General features: G+C 34.9%; 1 protein-coding gene across 11 annotated transcripts in view; it reads left to right on the forward strand.

Annotated features, from left to right (window-relative positions):
* The window catches only part of LRRFIP2 (LRR binding FLII interacting protein 2), a 62,065-nt gene extending 45,201 nt beyond the window's left edge, over positions 1-16,864 (forward strand). For 7 of the 11 annotated variants that reach the window (XM_031065445.1, XM_031065446.1, XM_031065449.1 and 4 more), the window contains 10 exons: positions 4,049-4,219; positions 4,505-4,597; positions 6,565-6,657; positions 10,016-10,117; positions 10,367-10,499; positions 11,561-11,610; positions 13,040-13,160; positions 14,137-14,216; positions 15,125-15,229; positions 15,977-16,864. In XM_031065445.1, the coding sequence (XP_030921305.1) occupies positions 4,049-4,219; positions 4,505-4,597; positions 6,565-6,657; positions 10,016-10,117; positions 10,367-10,499; positions 11,561-11,610; positions 13,040-13,160; positions 14,137-14,216; positions 15,125-15,229; positions 15,977-16,087 (1,059 nt within the window). In that variant the 3' untranslated portion in view covers positions 16,088-16,864. The remainder of the gene's footprint in view (positions 1-4,048; positions 4,220-4,504; positions 4,598-6,564; positions 6,658-10,015; positions 10,118-10,366; positions 10,500-11,560; positions 11,611-13,039; positions 13,161-14,136; positions 14,217-15,124; positions 15,230-15,976) is intronic. The other 4 variants (XM_031065450.1, XM_031065454.1, XM_005431158.1 and 1 more) reach the window with 2 other exon arrangements.
* Positions 16,865-17,085: the final 221 nt, after the last annotated feature.

Consider the following 17,085-nt stretch of genomic DNA (forward strand, 5'->3'; position numbering starts at 1 on the left):
GACAGAACCATGCTTCCTCGCGACGCAGAGGCTGCTTGCAGGGGGGAGGCGATGGCTCAGAACTGAGAGGGTTCAGTTTTAGAGACCCCCCGGCCCCAGGGGGTAGACAAGTATGAGAGGGACAAGAGGTCTCGAGAGTGATGAGGAAACTGTGCTTTTTTTCAGAACTAGTCAAAGCACCCTTAAAAAGATAACCCTTGAAGCAGCTCTGTTCCATGTCCAGTAGTGAAAGCACTGGGCATGCAAAGAAGAAGTCACCATGGCCCCAAGAAAGACTCCTCTCCTCTTGATAGACTAGAATTGAGTATTTACAAAGTGATAGATAGAGACTTGAAATTTGGAAGATGTATTAGAAATGTGGTGGGGGGAGGAGGAAATGCTTTTTGTAGAGTTTTCATTTTCCAAGTGTGTGTGTGCGTGTGTGTGTGTGTGTGTGGTTTTTTTTTCCTTTTGTAGTTTAGTTAATAAACTCTTTTTTCTAAAGTAGAAGCCTGCTTTGCTTATTTCCTAGTCACATCTCACAGCGAACACCAGAGAAGTATATTTTCATGAAGCACTGGCATTGTGCCAGTGTCAAACCATGACAGCCAGCATCTCATGATTACTGTTCTGACTCGTGGGTAATGAATTATTATTTTTATTGAATTATTGAATATATGAATTATTATTAATTGTAATCAATTATGGTTACCAAAGAGCACAGTGTGCAATAGTAAAATCTTAATCTATGCTTGGCTTTCAGAATTCAACTGCATTTTATGTTGTTGCTAATACTGAATAATATGTTCCTACGTTAGTTCACTTTCCATAGAGATTCTTTTGGGAACCTTTTTTTTTTTTTTAAATTAGGAAGGTACTGCCTTTTTCTCAACTTGTACTTAATCATTTTTGTCTTGTGTATGTTATAGAAGAGTTACCAGAATACCTGCTTTACACTGCATTTAAATGTTGGGGTTTTTGGTTGGTTGGTTGGTTGGTTTTTTCCAGTGTTGGACTAATGGGGATTTGTAATCACACTACCTTCTGAGCTCTCTGGTTGCCCTTATGCTGGTAGAAGTGTGGGTTTTACCTGGCTACAAATATACTGGGTGTCAGTATAAGCAGCAGGATAAACTCTAATGTTGCTACTTCTGGTTTAGTTAGGTCTTCAAATCTTTTGCTGTCTCAGTTTGATTGTTTTGTTTCTTCTTTATATATTTATTTGCATCAGCTGGAAGGGAATTCTGTGTCTTTCCTCAAAATTTTTCTTTTATGCTGTTAACAGTGCACTGTCTTGATGTCTCTTGGCTTGAATCATCTTGTTCTAGCTGAGCAAGCTAATTTTTATAGCACTTTACTGATGAAGTTGTGTGTGGTATTTCTTCATAGCTTTAGGTTATGTGCAGAGCCTTATGTGTTTTCATTCCATCTGCTTTGTCCTTAAAAATCCTACAGCCTCCTTCAAGTGTTTAGAAATTATTTAGAATCAAATTGGAAGGCTCCCTGAAACTACATGGAATTCTTGAACCATGGGAAATGTGTAATACTTGAAAAGAAGACAGTTGCAAAGAAGTCTCTGCAATGTTTCAGTTTTTTCAACCCAATAGGGACTTAGACATAACTTAGCTTCTCTCTCCAAAGCAGTTTTCACTCTTGAGTATACAAATCAATCTATTCCTCTTTTGTAAGTGCAGATTCATCCTCCCCTGCCATTATTTTTTAAATTAATGATATTCTAATACAATGTTTTAAACCCCAACCTAGTCTTGTCTTTTAAGGTTGGAGTCCTGGAATATGTCATACAGTGAGAGGCTGAGACAATGGGCTTTGATAAGTCTTGGAGTTGTGGTTGGCAATATTGTTGCTGTTTTAGCCTGTCTGATAGGAGGCTGTGGAGAGTAGATGGCAGATTTCTTTGCAAGGGAAAGACAAAACAGACAAAAGTTAAGTTGTAGGAGCAGAAAATCCAATTGGAACTCAAGAAAAAAGTTGTCAGAAGGAAAGCAAACACTGGTGCAGGTCTTCCAGCAAGTTTGACCATCTGCAGTCTAGATTTCTGGAGATACTTAGAATGGAGATGAGCTGTGAGCAGCCTGATCTCAGTTGACCCTCTTTAGTTAGGAGATTGGACCAGCTGGCATTCAGAGATCTCTGCTGAACTAAATTACTACGTGACTCCAGTCACCACATTCACAAAAATAATCAAATTGGACTTTTTTCCCTAGTTGCATTCTTTTTGGTTACATTTCATACCTCCCTGTGAAATTACTATAGCTTTCATTATAATCCTAATATTTCCTTTTTTTTAACTAAGCTGGATTATTCTTTGGAAGTCTTTAGGTTTGCTAGCTCTAGCATTTTGTTTTGCCAGTCTTCACAAGATTTGTTGTATTTACAGCATCACAAAAAGAAATGCTTTCTCTGGTTTTAATCTTCAGAATTACTTGCGCACAGTTATGTTTGTATTTTTTTTTCTTTTTTCTTGTCCTGAGTCATCTTTGCTGTTTGCTACTACTTCCCGGATTATAATGGTACTTGTCTTATATTTTCACAACTTATACTGTTTTGTTTCTTCTGATCTTCTGTAATTATTTTCTGATCTTCTGTAATTCTTCTGTAATTATTTTTTCTGGGGTTTCAAAAAGTTGTATTTCTCCAGCAGAGATTTCCAGAATTCAGTGAAATAAATATATGTGATTATGGTAAAATTATAAAAGATAAAATACATTCTCTAAGGACATCCTTCCGAAACTGGAGATTTACAATGCAGAATAGTGTTTGGGGATAGGGAATTTTTTTACTTTCTCATATCAGAATATTGAACTGTGACTTGGTATTTCTATAGAGAAGACATGACTATAATTCCAAAACAAAGATAATTGCATAATTTTACTGTTTAACAGATAGCAATCTTAAGTATTTTCTTAGAAAACTTAGATTTTTGCCACCTTCTCTCTTAATATATTAGTTGTAGTGTTCTATTTTCTGGAAACCCAAGCTTCATGCCCTTACTGTGCTAGTGCTTCTACCGTCCAAATACAAATATTTAAAAATGGAGATAATGCTACGTATGTCTTCAAGGAACAGATTACATGAAGTACAAGGAGATTTGTAGGACTTAGATCTACTTGGTCCAGGAATTGGCTTAATAGTTCTTTTTCAATTCTAAAATTAGGACTCTGAAAATCAAGTGTTATTATTATTTTTAAATCATAGAATGTTAAGAGGTTGGAATGGACCTTAAAGACCATGTAGTCCCAACCCCTATATAGTGCATATTGAAATAAAGGCATGCTTAAAAGTGCCTGGAGTGATAGTTTTCTAACTAATTAATGGTTGACATTTGTTACAACTCTGACAAAAAAACCCAACTATAACTAAAAGCAGGATAAAATGGTGAATGGGGGAGATATGTCTAAGAGGCTATATAGTAAGGTACACTTTTAGGTAAAGAACCAAGTTACATGCTTTTTAAAAAAAAATTAGTAAGTAAACCAAAGATAAAATACCTGTTGAAATAGTGAGTCCTTTTTACTGGAATAATGTGGCTGTCTTAAAGTTTTGAATCTAAGGTCATAGGGCACTTCTTAAATAACAAGCATTAAGTTAAAGCTACTCTTGGAATTACTTTTATGATCTCTTTTACTGATTTAATTGTCCGCATTCTCTCTGTTAGTTTTGTTGCCTCATTCTGAACTGTTTTCTCATGCATGCCTTGAGTAATGATATTACTACTATATACGTGGTATTCACTAGAATGTGAAGCTCTGATATTACTACTGTATCCCTGTGAGTTGCTGTGAATGTGGCAGAGTAGAAAATGCAAGTGGAATATTATCTTGTATTTTTCATGCTTTTGTAATGATAACATTTTCATTGTTGTGTATGACCAAAGTTGAATAATGGAACTAAACTGTTACTTGTATCTCTAAAGAATATCTTTCATAAACAAAAATGGTTGCATAATTTTAATGTCTAACATCTCATACTTTAACATTATGGTGGTATTTTAACATTATAACAATGCATCAAAAAGTTAGACTAATGTGAACTTTTCTGCTATCTGTAGGATTCGCTAGCTGAAGTTGAAGAGAAGTATAAGAAAGCTATGGTTTCCAATGCTCAACTAGACAATGAGAAAAACAATTTGATTTACCAAGTGGATACTTTAAAGGATGTTGTTGAGGAGAAAGAAGAACAGATAGCGGAGTTCTATAGGGAGAATGAAGAGAAGTCAAAGGTATTTTTTTTCTAATTATAAAGTACAGAAATCTGGACTACTTAGTAAGAACAGTTGAAAATACTCAGAGTAGCTTTACTTGTTAGTATTGGGCTTAAGTCTTTATGGCATTTTTTCTCTCTACAGTTTATTAAATAAAATCTTCTGTGTATTAAGTGTCTGGACAACTTATTTAGACCACTTCAGTGGTCTTTTAACTGCTTGGTAGGTATAATTTCTCAAATCCTTGCAGCAATTTCTTACGCAACTCAAAATAAATATAAAGAATTGATTTCTTTAATACAGGAATTGGAAAGACAGAAACATACCTGCAGTGTTCTGCAGCATAAGCTGGATGAACTTAAAGAGGGCCTTCGACAGAGAGATGAATTGATAGAGGTATGCTCATATGAGTATAGGATAGAACCTGTGCAAATAAATGTGGTGTAAGATTTGAATGGGAATCATGCACAAAACAGGATTAAATACTATCTTGCATTTTTAAGAAATAATTTATCTTGTTTTAGTGTGTAGAACTTAAGCTACTGATCCTCCTAAATTTATGAAGCTGAAAATGTCTCTGCAAGACTTTCAAATGTATTACATCTTGCAAAGCCTTTAATTCTTGTGAGAAATTGGGGTTCTCTCATGATTGTTCCTAGTATCTTTTCTTTGTTGTCAGGGCAGAATTAATATTTGTGTGGCCAAAATAATTTTCCATAGCTATAATTTCTGATGCATGGATAATACCAAATGTTATTCTTTGCCTTTCCCAGAAGTTTCCATTTCAGTTATTTCAGATTTTTATGAGTATCAACAATTGAAGTTTGCCATACTGAATATTTGTTTGCTTACCCATCAAGCATAATACACAGCAATACTGGTCAGCATGTTATTGGGCCACAACCATGGTGCTGGGTGTGCAGTGTGTTCTTTTCCCCTCTCACCTGGTTCTTTTTCCCCTTTTCCCTTTTGTTGCTGGAAACAAACCCACCCACCATGAAATCCCAGAGTTATTATCAGTCTTCATTTTAAAATGGTCCACAAAGAGATTTATATATGAGTGTATATTGTCAGTGTATATTGGGTGTCCATTTCCCAATTATTTTAGTTGGAACTTGTAGTTCAATTATTACATAATTTTCCCACTATCTCTTCATTGCAGTAAAAATCTATTATCTTTAAGTGTAGGCCAAAGTCTCCTACTGTCATTTTCAAAAGCTGTGTAACAGTTCATTGATCCTTTATTTTTTCACTATATTCTTGTGCTCTCTAGGTGGTAGGTACTGTAACTCAAAATGTTTTCTGAAAAGTCCCAGTTCTGTTTTAGAAGTATTATGCTTCATGAACTGGAGTTGATATGACTTAATAGCAGAAGAAAAGGATTAAGATTATCCTAAGTATCAACATTTTGAGTTAGCATAAATGCTGACAACCAAAAGCCCTAAAAAGTTCTGTTGTGGCTCTGTTGCTTGCTCTGTTATCTTTGACTTCACTGAGAATTAAAGAACAGCTTTGCATGTTCTTGTTTGGGGTTTTGCTTGGGTTTAAGTATATGAACCAAGAATACACAGTAGATTTTTCTGGAGTGTTTACTTTGGTAGAATGTAGCATGTCTCAAATAGCTACAAATACATTCAGTCCCTTTGAAGGTTTGATTTGTATTTACCACCTATTGTGTCTTTTCCTCATCTATTAACACTAACGAAAGATATTGTCTTCTGTTCCCAGATGTAAAATCAAATTCACTCCTTAAGAAGGAAAAAAATTGTCTCTAGCCCTTAAAATTCTTATGTCATCTTCATAATTAAGCATTTAATTATGTTTGCAGGGGAAGCAATGAAATGCAGTGATAGTCAGCTAAAAAAGTAGGACTGCGCTTGATACGTATTCATATAGTATCAGAAAGCAGTCAGCAATTGTCTTTTGCTTCCTGGATGTTTGATTTAAACTCCTTTCTTTATACGTTCAGAAGTTTATTTTGTTTTGTAAAAAATTAATAAAACCAATTGTTAACAATAATATTCAGTTCCAAAGGGAACTTGAAGGTATCTGGAAAGTACAGCAGGGTAATTGTTTCTATCCACAGACTGCAGTGGGAACAGTCACTAAAGAAAAGTAACTCTAGCTGCAGTAAGTTTTCCCAACAGCAGTGATTGAATAGAATTAAATACCATTCTCTTGCATGAATTAATGAGAAATATATTACATTAAACTGCACACTGTTTCTGTAACTTCATGCTTATAAACTCTTTGGTTGACTTTTATTACTTAGTTTCCTTTATCTATTTTAATGTTTGGGATTTTTTTTCCATTTCCTTACTTCTCTTTCCTCTTTTATTCTTCCCTCATCCTATTTACCACAGGCGAATCAACGTATGCAGGAGAATATAGACTCCATAACCAAGGAAGTGTTTGATCTCCAGGAGACAATTAATTGGAAAGATAAAAAAATAGGGGTATGAATGAAATATGGGAGGAAAGCTAATTTTTTAAATTTAGAAGTAGATGGATGCCCTCTATGCCCCAAGGAATTCTGTGTACTCCAAAGAAATTAAGGCCACTCCGAACTTAAATGAATAAAATGTTTTGCAGTCTTTCTCCTCTTCAGAAAATGAGCCACACTTTACTTGATTAATGATCAGTAGTACTAATTAAATCTGTAACATGAACTGTTACACATACAAATTTACAATTTTTTTTGCAAAATTTTTGATGGCATGCCTAGTGGTAAAAGATGTGATCTTGAATTGACTTCTACAACCAACTTGCACATTCCTGTATTGCACTTCTGATCCTTGTATAATTGGTTAGCTTGGATGCAACACTGAACCAAGCTGGTTTTCTGATATGACACATGAAATACTTCAGGTATTGAGAATCATAATTGAAACAATGGTTGTAAGTGACCTTTTAAGAAGCATCCATAAGGTTCCTGTGTAGGAAGGAGGGTGGTACAGAAAGAACTGTGCTGATACTGTGCAGCTAATGTAGGTCAGGCAGGGTTTGTCAGCTTTGCTTCTGGGCAGGCAGAAGTCATAGAACCGAGTCAGCCTGACCATCGGTGATGACTACGTGTCTTTGAACTTGAGGCTGTTCTGGGACACAAGTAGATTGCCTGGTGGCAATAGGGAGTTGGAAAGTCTTTAAAAAGGAATTGTCTGCCTCTTGACAACTCAGGGGTCATTTCTCTCTACCTGAATTTTATACCATATTTTAATACATGCAGATTTCTTTGAAAATTGTTTTATTTGCTGGAATTCAAGTCACCTTGAAAAGTTGCCTTTTAATTGGTGGTGGCCAGTTAAAAAACTAGGCTGTCTTACTTTTTTTCATGTTTCAGTCTTTCTCTTCCATCACAAAAAAATTTCATCATTCTAAAGTTCTCTGAACATTCTTCTGAAAGCTTTTTATCTTTAATTTACCCTATTCTTTCCATACTTACTTCTCACATTTGTATATTGGACCGTCTCAATTTGTGCAATATTTTTGTGCTCTTTCAAATACATTGCCAGAATCAGTATGAGTATATCTGATATTCAAATATACCTACCAGCCAGAATGACAAGAAAGATAGATGTATTTTCCTTTAGCCAAAATTGCCCTGCAAGTTTGTGTTCTTGTAAACACCATAACTGGTTATTTTTCTAGTTAGTTTATTTTTTTTAATTCTCAAAATTCAACTCTCTTAGAGAAGAAAATGTAAAAATGCTGCTCTTTTCTTTCTCATACCTATAAATATTTACATACTTTTCTTAGCTCAGTCTTTGAGCCTTTCTCCCTCCTACTGCTAATTTTTACTGTATTCCAGCTTTAGATGTCTGCAAAGCTTCACAATGTAGTTTATAACTAAAATTGTAACCTAAATTTACGATGTATATAAGATATTTTAGCTGTTTCAGGAAAAGAAAAGGAGGCAAACAGAACAAAATAGCATAAGTTTGTTTTACACCTGCCTTCTTATGTTGTCCTGTTTCTACAGTGCTTGAAATTTGTGGTTATATTTGATCTTAAATTAGATCAGTTTGAGGACACTGAGTTACAGCGTTGGGTTATATTCCTGAAATATACAGTCATTCCACTGTTTAGTGGCTCCAGCTTTTCATTTAGTAATGGCAGCTCTGAATTTGGTATAAAAGTTACTAAGATTTTCGGAATATTTAGAAAAAAGTATTCCAAACGTCTCTGGATTCTGGCATATTATCAGATTTTGCTCATGTAAGTATAGTAAAATCTGTCTGCAGAACTTTGTTGTCCTGATTTCTGTTTCCTGCCCCAACAGAAGAATTGCAGAGTTAGATTTTGTGCAAAATCCATGTAATTTTAAATTAAACCCTGAGTGTACAAACATTAGGATTTTTACTGGTTTTGAATAATGATTACTTAGATCTACATAGGTAGAAATACATAGTTTTATCAGTTTCACTTCCTCCCCCAACAGAATTTTCTGATTTCCAACACTTGTGTTTTTTGGGGGTAAGGATAGAAAATATATTTGGGGAACATCAACATCATCACAGGACGCTCTCAAGTACACACAATCTCTGTCTGTGATTCTGGGCTGCTGTGTCCATTGTCTCAAGTGCTGAGCTTACTTCCCCTTCCATCTCTTCCGCTGTTCTTTAGAAATTAAAAAGATGTATGTGTCTTTTAAGTAGCGCACAAAATTATGTAATGATAAATGTTCTTCATGCTATTTATAATGTAGTTAGAGATCTAGTCTGTGCTAGAAAATAAAAGGACATCTTACAGATTTTTAAATTAAGATGTCAGCTACTGTTTTCACACATGTTGAATTACCTTTATTTTAAATGTTACATTTACATATGAATAAATCAAGTGCAACAGCACTTGTCAAAATTTTCTGTTGAAACTTGGTAATGCTTTAAAATATTGCTCTAGTATACAGATTCTAGATTATTATTAAAATCCAGCATACTGAAGTTACGTGAGGCAAGTACAGTACAAATGTGTGCACCTTCATTTCTTTCATAGTATCAGTCCATTCCTACACATTCATGCATAGCATAGGGTTTAGTTGGATCATTTTCTTGGCCAAAATGTCCATATACTTTGACACTTGCTATATGGTGAGGATTTTTTTTAATGCTTGCAGTGTTGTATGCTGGCCAGTCAAGTAGAAGTGTCCAACTAACTGCCAGGTAACTCTCCAGCTTAGTTAGGCAGACCTATCTACACCTGCATTGCACTTCTAGCTACCATACTTTTTTGCGCTAAAATAGTGCTACTAGTGTTTGCTGCTTTTTTTTTTTTCTCTAAAACTGATTGCTTTGGGTTTAGTAAATGGTATTGTAACCCATAAGCAACTAGTAAATAAACTAGTATTCATGAGTGGATACATTCAAGGTCTTCCATGATGTATGATTTCTACTTCTGTACCTTATAAAAGGCAGAGAAATTAATTCAATAGATGTAATGTTTTAGGATCTTTGCCATTTGAGTTTCAGCAAATTTTATTTCTTGCTGCAGAGTGCCTGTATGAAGAAGAGTCGCTCTTTTGGTACTCAATTTAGTTTATCAAAATTTACCAAAAACTAGAATTCTGAATAAAAGAAAACTCTCAAAAAATCTAAGACTTGTCTAGAAAAAAAAGTAATAACAAATGCAGCATGAAGCTAGATATGCAACTTGTAGAAGGCAATTATCAGAGATGTATGTTACTACATATTTAAAAAGCGCTTTTAATTTCTTTATTTGTATTGAGCTATTTGCATTTACTTGTAGAAAATCTTTCTGCTGTCTGTCATATGCTTTTTCTCTGTGCCATTCTTTTTCTTGCTATCTGCCTGAGCCCAGGCCCTAGAAAGACAGAAAGATTACTTTGACTGCATTAAGAATGAGCGAGATGAGCTCAGAGAGGAGTTGGCTGACCTGAAGGAAACAATGAAGAGAGGACAGGTATGTTGGTAGTAGTTACTTTACAGTAACAAATCCAGGAATGGGGCATGAAATCAAGGTCAGTAAAAAGGAGGAAGAATGGTTACTATTCTTGTGCACTCTGAAAACCTGACCTTAGGGTAGGACAAATGGTCCATATCATTGTAATTGTTTCACTGAACTTGAAAAGCTCTTAAAAAACTTATCTGTTGATTTATATTTTAGCACTTCTGTTGTATGATTAGTTTATTTTTTGTTTTGCATTTTTAGAAACATGGATTAGTTATAATTCCAGATGGCACACCAAATGGTGATCTAAACCATGAATCAGTGCTTGGTACAATAACAGTTGTATCCCAGGAAGCTGCTCAGGTCTTGGAATCTGCAGGAGAAGGACCACTAGGTAAAAGTATCGTAGCATACTTTATAGAGTTTTTGAGGGCTTTGTTTCCTCTTGTTCACAGTGAGTGTGACTTACATTTGCAGATGCAAGCACCTGTGATACTTCTGGAATATGTGCTTACACAACTTCCAGGATTGATTTGAATTTTTTGTTTGTGCTGAGTAAGAGGACAGATGTATCTGTCTTCTGAGTAAGAAAAAATAATATGTGCTTAGATGTTTGAAACGGATTAGTTCTCTTGGTCCAGTTTCTGTTTTAATACTGATGGAAAAGATCTTGCTTAAAAGCGTTGTTTTTTGGATTGGTATGTTTTCCATTGTGTTTCATGAAAATAATTCTTTAGAAGTATACATAATCAATGAAAGAACATCAAGCGCAGTCTTCCATCACATTCATTAGAAAAAGAAGTTTTAAAAGCACTCAAAAAATGACAGGGACAACAGAGACACTAATTGGGGGTTTCAGGGTTATGTTACTTTAACTTGCTTTTATCTTTAGGTGGAGCAAGTTATTGCATGCAAGGTCAATCCACTGTAAAACTCTGTTAACATGTAGGAAAAAAACCTCCATACAATTGAATTATACTTGTACATAATATATTATAGTTACATATTTTTATATTGACAGAAATTAGACTTGATACCTATTTCTGCTGTGGCCTCCCAGTACAAATGTTATTATGCTTCATTTCTGTCAAAGTTACAATTTCTAAGGGAGCTGCTCTAGTCTTAGCACAGTGTTGCTTGATTGTAGTAATGGCTTGTAGTCATTACTGATCTTTTGACTAAGCAGAAATATTTGCTAAACTCTTTTGCTATTTTATAAACTCTGACGTCTTGCTTTTAGAATTGTTATACTAATAAACGGTGTGAATGATGTATTTTTCCCTGTTTTCTGCTATTAACTGAAGGGGTTTGTGTTATTAATGAGATATCAAAGTTTTGCAGTCCCAGTGCTATTAGCTTTGATGAGCATTTCATTTGGAATGGAACAAAAAGTTATGAAAAACATATTCTTAGTTACAGATTTCTCTGATTTTTAATTGGATTCTTTGGTTTTAGATATCAGGCTACGAAAACTGGCTGGAGAAAAGGAGGAATTACTCTCCCAGGTAAAATAAGTTACTCATTTCAGAAGTAGACCTTTGTGTATCATTTTGCAGACTGTTTATATATAAGTAATAAACAACTGTTAAGCACAAAAGTGCTTAATCAGATATGTAATCACTAAAGCAAAATGAAATACTCATTTTACCTCACTGACTATCAGGAATTAGCAGTTCCTCTTGCTGTTGTCCTTATCCGTGGAACTTTGATCTTGGTTGGTAAAGAAATTTCATTTCACTAGCTGGTTAGCTGAAATCTGACTTGTTCCTGACTTTACTATTAGTGCATATCCTTAAAGCTCTTTCTTTTATTTTCTTTTCTTTTATCTGCATAATTGTCTTATGCAGAAATATTAAAGTCAGTACAATTACACTCTCATAAACTCAAGTGGCATTTTCTTCAAAATTGCTGAGTGATACTATTTCACTGATCATTTTGGTAACTCAGAAAATTAATATGAAAATAATGGTGTTTAAATACAGCTCTGTTTTGAGAAGAAAGGACTCAAGCAAACATATAGCCATTGAGCAATTGTTAAGAATACTACAGTTTTTGCTCTTTTAGTTGAAGACGTTGCAAATTTAAACCATTGTTGTCAACATTTGGGTTTGCTGTGAATGAAACTTAATTATAGTATAGATACTTTTTTGGGCTGCCAATAAATTATAGTATTAAATGTATATAAATATGTAAGCATATATTTTTCACTGTATAATTTAAAAATCACTGATCATATATTTGATTTGTATAATGAATGGGGGTTTTGCAAGTTAACTCACATACTGCTAATCTTTAGAACAATATTTTTATAAGAGTGTCCAAAAAATAGCTCCTGCTTCTTTCATAATGTCCATACACAGGGCACATAGCTGAGAAATCTATGTTCCCTGACTACTGGAAGAACTGAGAGACAGCTGCTGTAGCATGAAATGGAACTATTAAAGACTAATGTGCACTACAGACTTGCCTAGGACCAGGAGGAGTATGAGAGAGGACCCCCTGAAAAAGCCATGGATTATTGTCTGTAAACTCACTAGGATAGTGTTCAATATCTTTGTGTGTGTTTAGAGTGGGAAAGATACATAGTAGAACAAGTCTATAAATGGAGTTTAATGCCATCTCCTCTGAAAAGTGAGCTGTGTTAGTTACAAGGTGCTCCTGCACTGTGCAGATTTCCCTGCAATACTGACCAAACTGGTGGGCTTGGGTTGTGCATTGACATGCAGAGAGCCCTTGCCCAGTGATGGGGATGGGTCTACAAGCCACAGACCTCAGGGACTGACTCCCCTGCATCGCTCTGCTATTCTTGTTTACAGAACCTTCTCAGCCAGGGGCATCTAGGACTACTCTGCCTTTTTACCATTGAACATTTACATACAAAACAACTGAACTTCTGGGAGTCTTTTTTTCATAAAGAAACACTTTTTTTTTCAGGTTAGAAAACTGAAGATGCAGTTAGAAGAGGAACGACAGAAATACTCTAAAAGTGATAGCATGAATCCAGATACAATAGACTTGGAGAATGGTTCTGACTTGCAGCTAATTGAAATGCAAAGTAGGTATATGGTTACTGTTCAAAGTTCTTCTTCTTGCAGAGAGGACTTCCAGCTCCTCTTGTTGTGCACTAGTGGTATGAGTGACTATATTGTTGAGCAGATAGGTTTTTGTTGGTATATGTCCTTGCATGGGATTCTCATTGCAGAATACCATAAAAATCTGCCTCTTTCAGTGTTGAAGAACAACATTCTGGGAAGTTATTTTTCAGTTGATAACCTTGCCTAGAGTGGGTGACACTACTTGGATACAATTTTTAGACAACAGAATTTCAGATAAGATTTTTTAAAATACATATTCTGTGGGATGATTTTGTTCAATCTTTGATATAGAAACCTAATCTAGAAGACTACAGTCCTGAGGCAAAACATGAAAATTTCTTTAACTTAATATTTAGTGTTGCTTCATAGAAGCATAAGATGCTTTTCATTTCAAGCAAGATATTCAGCTGAAAACTTGTTTCACAGACTGTCATTTAGTATGCTTGTGTATAATGAACATGAAGAAAGCACTGGCAATGTGAGGGCTCAAATGTAACACCAAAGTAATTTGCAAAGCTCCTTAGAGTTTGTCAGTCAGGTTCAAGCCTTGTGCTCCGTATTCCAATATTATTACAAATGTCTAAGCTGAATGCTGCTGAATGTTTATTGTGGTCTGGCATTTTGCAGTGTGTGTTGATTATTATGTTGATTCTGTTCTCTAAGGAATTGGTTTGCTGATCTAAACATGTGTTTTAAAAGGTGTGTATCTCATTGGTGCACCTGAAATTTAATGCCCACTTTATAGAGACAGTAGTTGTGTTCTCTAAATAAAAGAAAATTACTTCCTTTCCATACTCTTGTAGATTGCTGAAAGTACATTTACCTCTTTATGATCCTGGGTATGCGCTTCTGAATAAAATGGTCTTTTAATGAATTTATTTAAAAGGGAGTTAGAGAGTTGCTTTGACTAATATATTCATGTCAATTTTTGTCTAGGAGATGCCAACAGACAAATTAGTGAATACAAATTTAAACTTTCAAAAGCTGAACAAGATATAACTACTTTGGAACAAAATGTAAGTGTCTTTTTTCATGTTTGTTATTACACTGCACACTTTTGTAATACTTTTTTCAACAAAAACTATGAAAGCATATTTCATAATTTGATTTACTGTTTGGTATTTAGTTTGCATAGAATGACACCACATTTTTTCATATTTCCTGCAATTAAATACCTGTGCACTGCAATTAAATACCTATGCACAGCCTAACCATAAGATAAAATCTTATGGTGCTGAGCTATAAAATCATGTTATTGACTTAAAAAGTGTGATTGTTGTAATAGAGATTTAACTCTCACTTTAGAGAGTAAATTTTGTATCTTCCGCAGTACAACTTTCTTACTAGTCATTAAGTTACATAAATTGGTTTTCTTGTACTAGTAGCTTCAGTTCTTCTTTATAATCTGCCATACTTTTGTATTTTAGGGCCTTAATTACAGCTTATTACCTAAAGAATTAAATGAAAGATTGTAATTTAAATCACAGATGTGTATGTTTTCTCTTTTGCACAGATTCAGTCTAGTAGCCTATCATGTGGATTTAGGGGTAGCAGGGAGCTGTACATAGAACAATCCAGCCAGTGGGTTTTAACATCTGCAGGTTGCAATCAGGATTTGTCTCAAGTCCTCTCCTTACTGCTGAACTCTGTGCTTGGGCTCAAGACCTCTTTCATCATGTCCTGATAACAGTCTGCTTTCTATTTTGCATTTTTTCATACAGTTTCTGCTTTTCAACTTTCCACTTTCATTTTTAATCCCATGTGTTTCCCAATTCTTGATTTTTTGTATTCCAATTCTTCTCTCTCTGCTTGGTTCTTTAACCTTATGTGTCTTCTCAGCTGTATCTTTGGAAGAGCAGCTGGTGGCAGGTGAACTCCAGGTGGAACACCTGAGTATATTCCTTTGTCTTGTTTGGGTTTGCAGATTGGACGACTTGAAGGACAGGTTGCAAGGTATAAAAATGCAGCAGAAAATGCAGAAAAAGTAGAAGATGAACTCAAAGCTGAAAAAAGGAAGCTTCAGCGAGAGGTAAGTAACTTGGCTTCTTTTCCAGCTGTATGTTCCTTTCTGTCTTAAACTGCTCTGTCTTTTGCCTCCAAGCTCTGATTTTTTGTAATCTTTGATTACATCTTTTAATTGTTTTTTAAGATGACCTTCAAGTCTCAATATAACATTCAGAAGACATCTAGCATGTTAAAGTAATGCTAACTACGATTCACTGCTGTACTTCCTTCAAAGGAAGCATCTAAGTGGTATTTTTTTCTAAATGTGATAGCTTGTAATATTTTAAAATAGTCCTACAAAATATTGCTAGAGAGATGAATGGTCCCTATGTCAAGTGACAGCCTGGGAATTTTCCAGCTTGGATCTCACAGGATTCTGGGAAGAAGCTATATTTAACTGAGCTCTTGATCATTCTTGCTTAAGAGCTGCTGCATCACTAGCATGATGCCTGCTACCTGTGCTGGGAATATGTATCTGTATGCAAGTAATAATGGTGGAGAGTACTTTACCTTGCTCTAGGTAAATTTCTTTAATGTAATGGGAGGCTGCAGGCACCTAGTTCTTTTAGAATGAATACTCTTCATGTTTCAGTTGCTTCACAATTATTTTTAACAGTTTCATTCTGTTTCATCTGCCTGCAGTAATGGAAGTTATATCTGAACTTCTGTGGCACTCTTACGAAACATAATACTTTTATTCCTCTTATCAAGCTTGAGAGCAGCACAAGGTCCAAATACACTAAAGTGATAATAACTTTTTTTCATTTTATAGTTGAGAACAGCACTGGATAAGATAGAAGAAATGGAGATGACCAACAGCCATTTAATGAAAAGGCTGGAGAAGATGAAGGCAAATAGGACTGCGCTTTTATCTCAACAGTGAAATGGAAATTGAAAATACAATGCACTGCTCCTTGAATAACTAGACCCTAGCTTGTTTATAAATACAGACTTTCAGTGGCACAAACTATTTGAACACTGAGCTGTTCACTGGTGGTTTAGTTTCATAATTAAATGACATACTTTTTGTAATTTATGAGAGAATAAAATGTAGTTTGAATTCCCATGTGAATGACAGCAGTTTTTCAGTAGTGTTTGATTCTAGAGTCAAAGACAGAGCACAATGCTGTATGTTTTTACAACTGTGGAATCAAGTTTACTCATGATCTCTTTTGGCTGCTTTAATGATGCTTGATGCTCAGAGACAGCTGCATGAATTCAAGACACTGTTATGAAACTAACATATACTTGCCTAAGACATCACACAGCACAAGTGCCTTTTATCTGGTGCAATTTAGTCTTCATAGTTGAAATAACCTTTGAAACCAGAAAGCATTTTATTTTTAGATACATTTGGGGTATTCCCTAAACTTTATACATTTTGAAAATACATTTTTTAAAATATTTAAATTTATAAGAAAAAATAGGGACTGTATATAAAGATCAGCTTCTTTTGCATGGGCACATCTGACTTCCGTGTAATTTTGTCAAATACTAGCCCCTGATACTCTTAGCATTAAGAGCAGAAATTTAAAAACTGAAGTTGTACGCCATCCGATTATGTCATCTGTTTAAGTGCGAATTGAAATTTTATGGGGCGAAGAAGGGGGTGAGAAATGTGGCTAAGGAGTTTATTAAATGGACACTTTACTGACCAAAACTGGATGTTTTGCGTTTTCTTTTGAATATGGAGATGCTAACAGGACAGAGCAAAATCTGTAGAATAGTAAGATCTGATCTTCATGTTCTTAACAAGTATCTTTCTGCCTTTGAAAGAGTGAGTTTGAATTTTTTTTTCTTAACCTAGTCTGCTACTGTTTGACAGTACTGCCGTGGAGCAGAGGAGCTGCGCAAGGAAGAAGGTATTTTCTGGAATGGCGT

This window comes from Geospiza fortis, unplaced genomic scaffold (genome assembly GCF_000277835.1).
Source record: "Geospiza fortis unplaced genomic scaffold, GeoFor_1.0 scaffold1022, whole genome shotgun sequence".
Lineage (NCBI taxonomy): Eukaryota > Metazoa > Chordata > Aves > Passeriformes > Thraupidae > Geospiza > Geospiza fortis.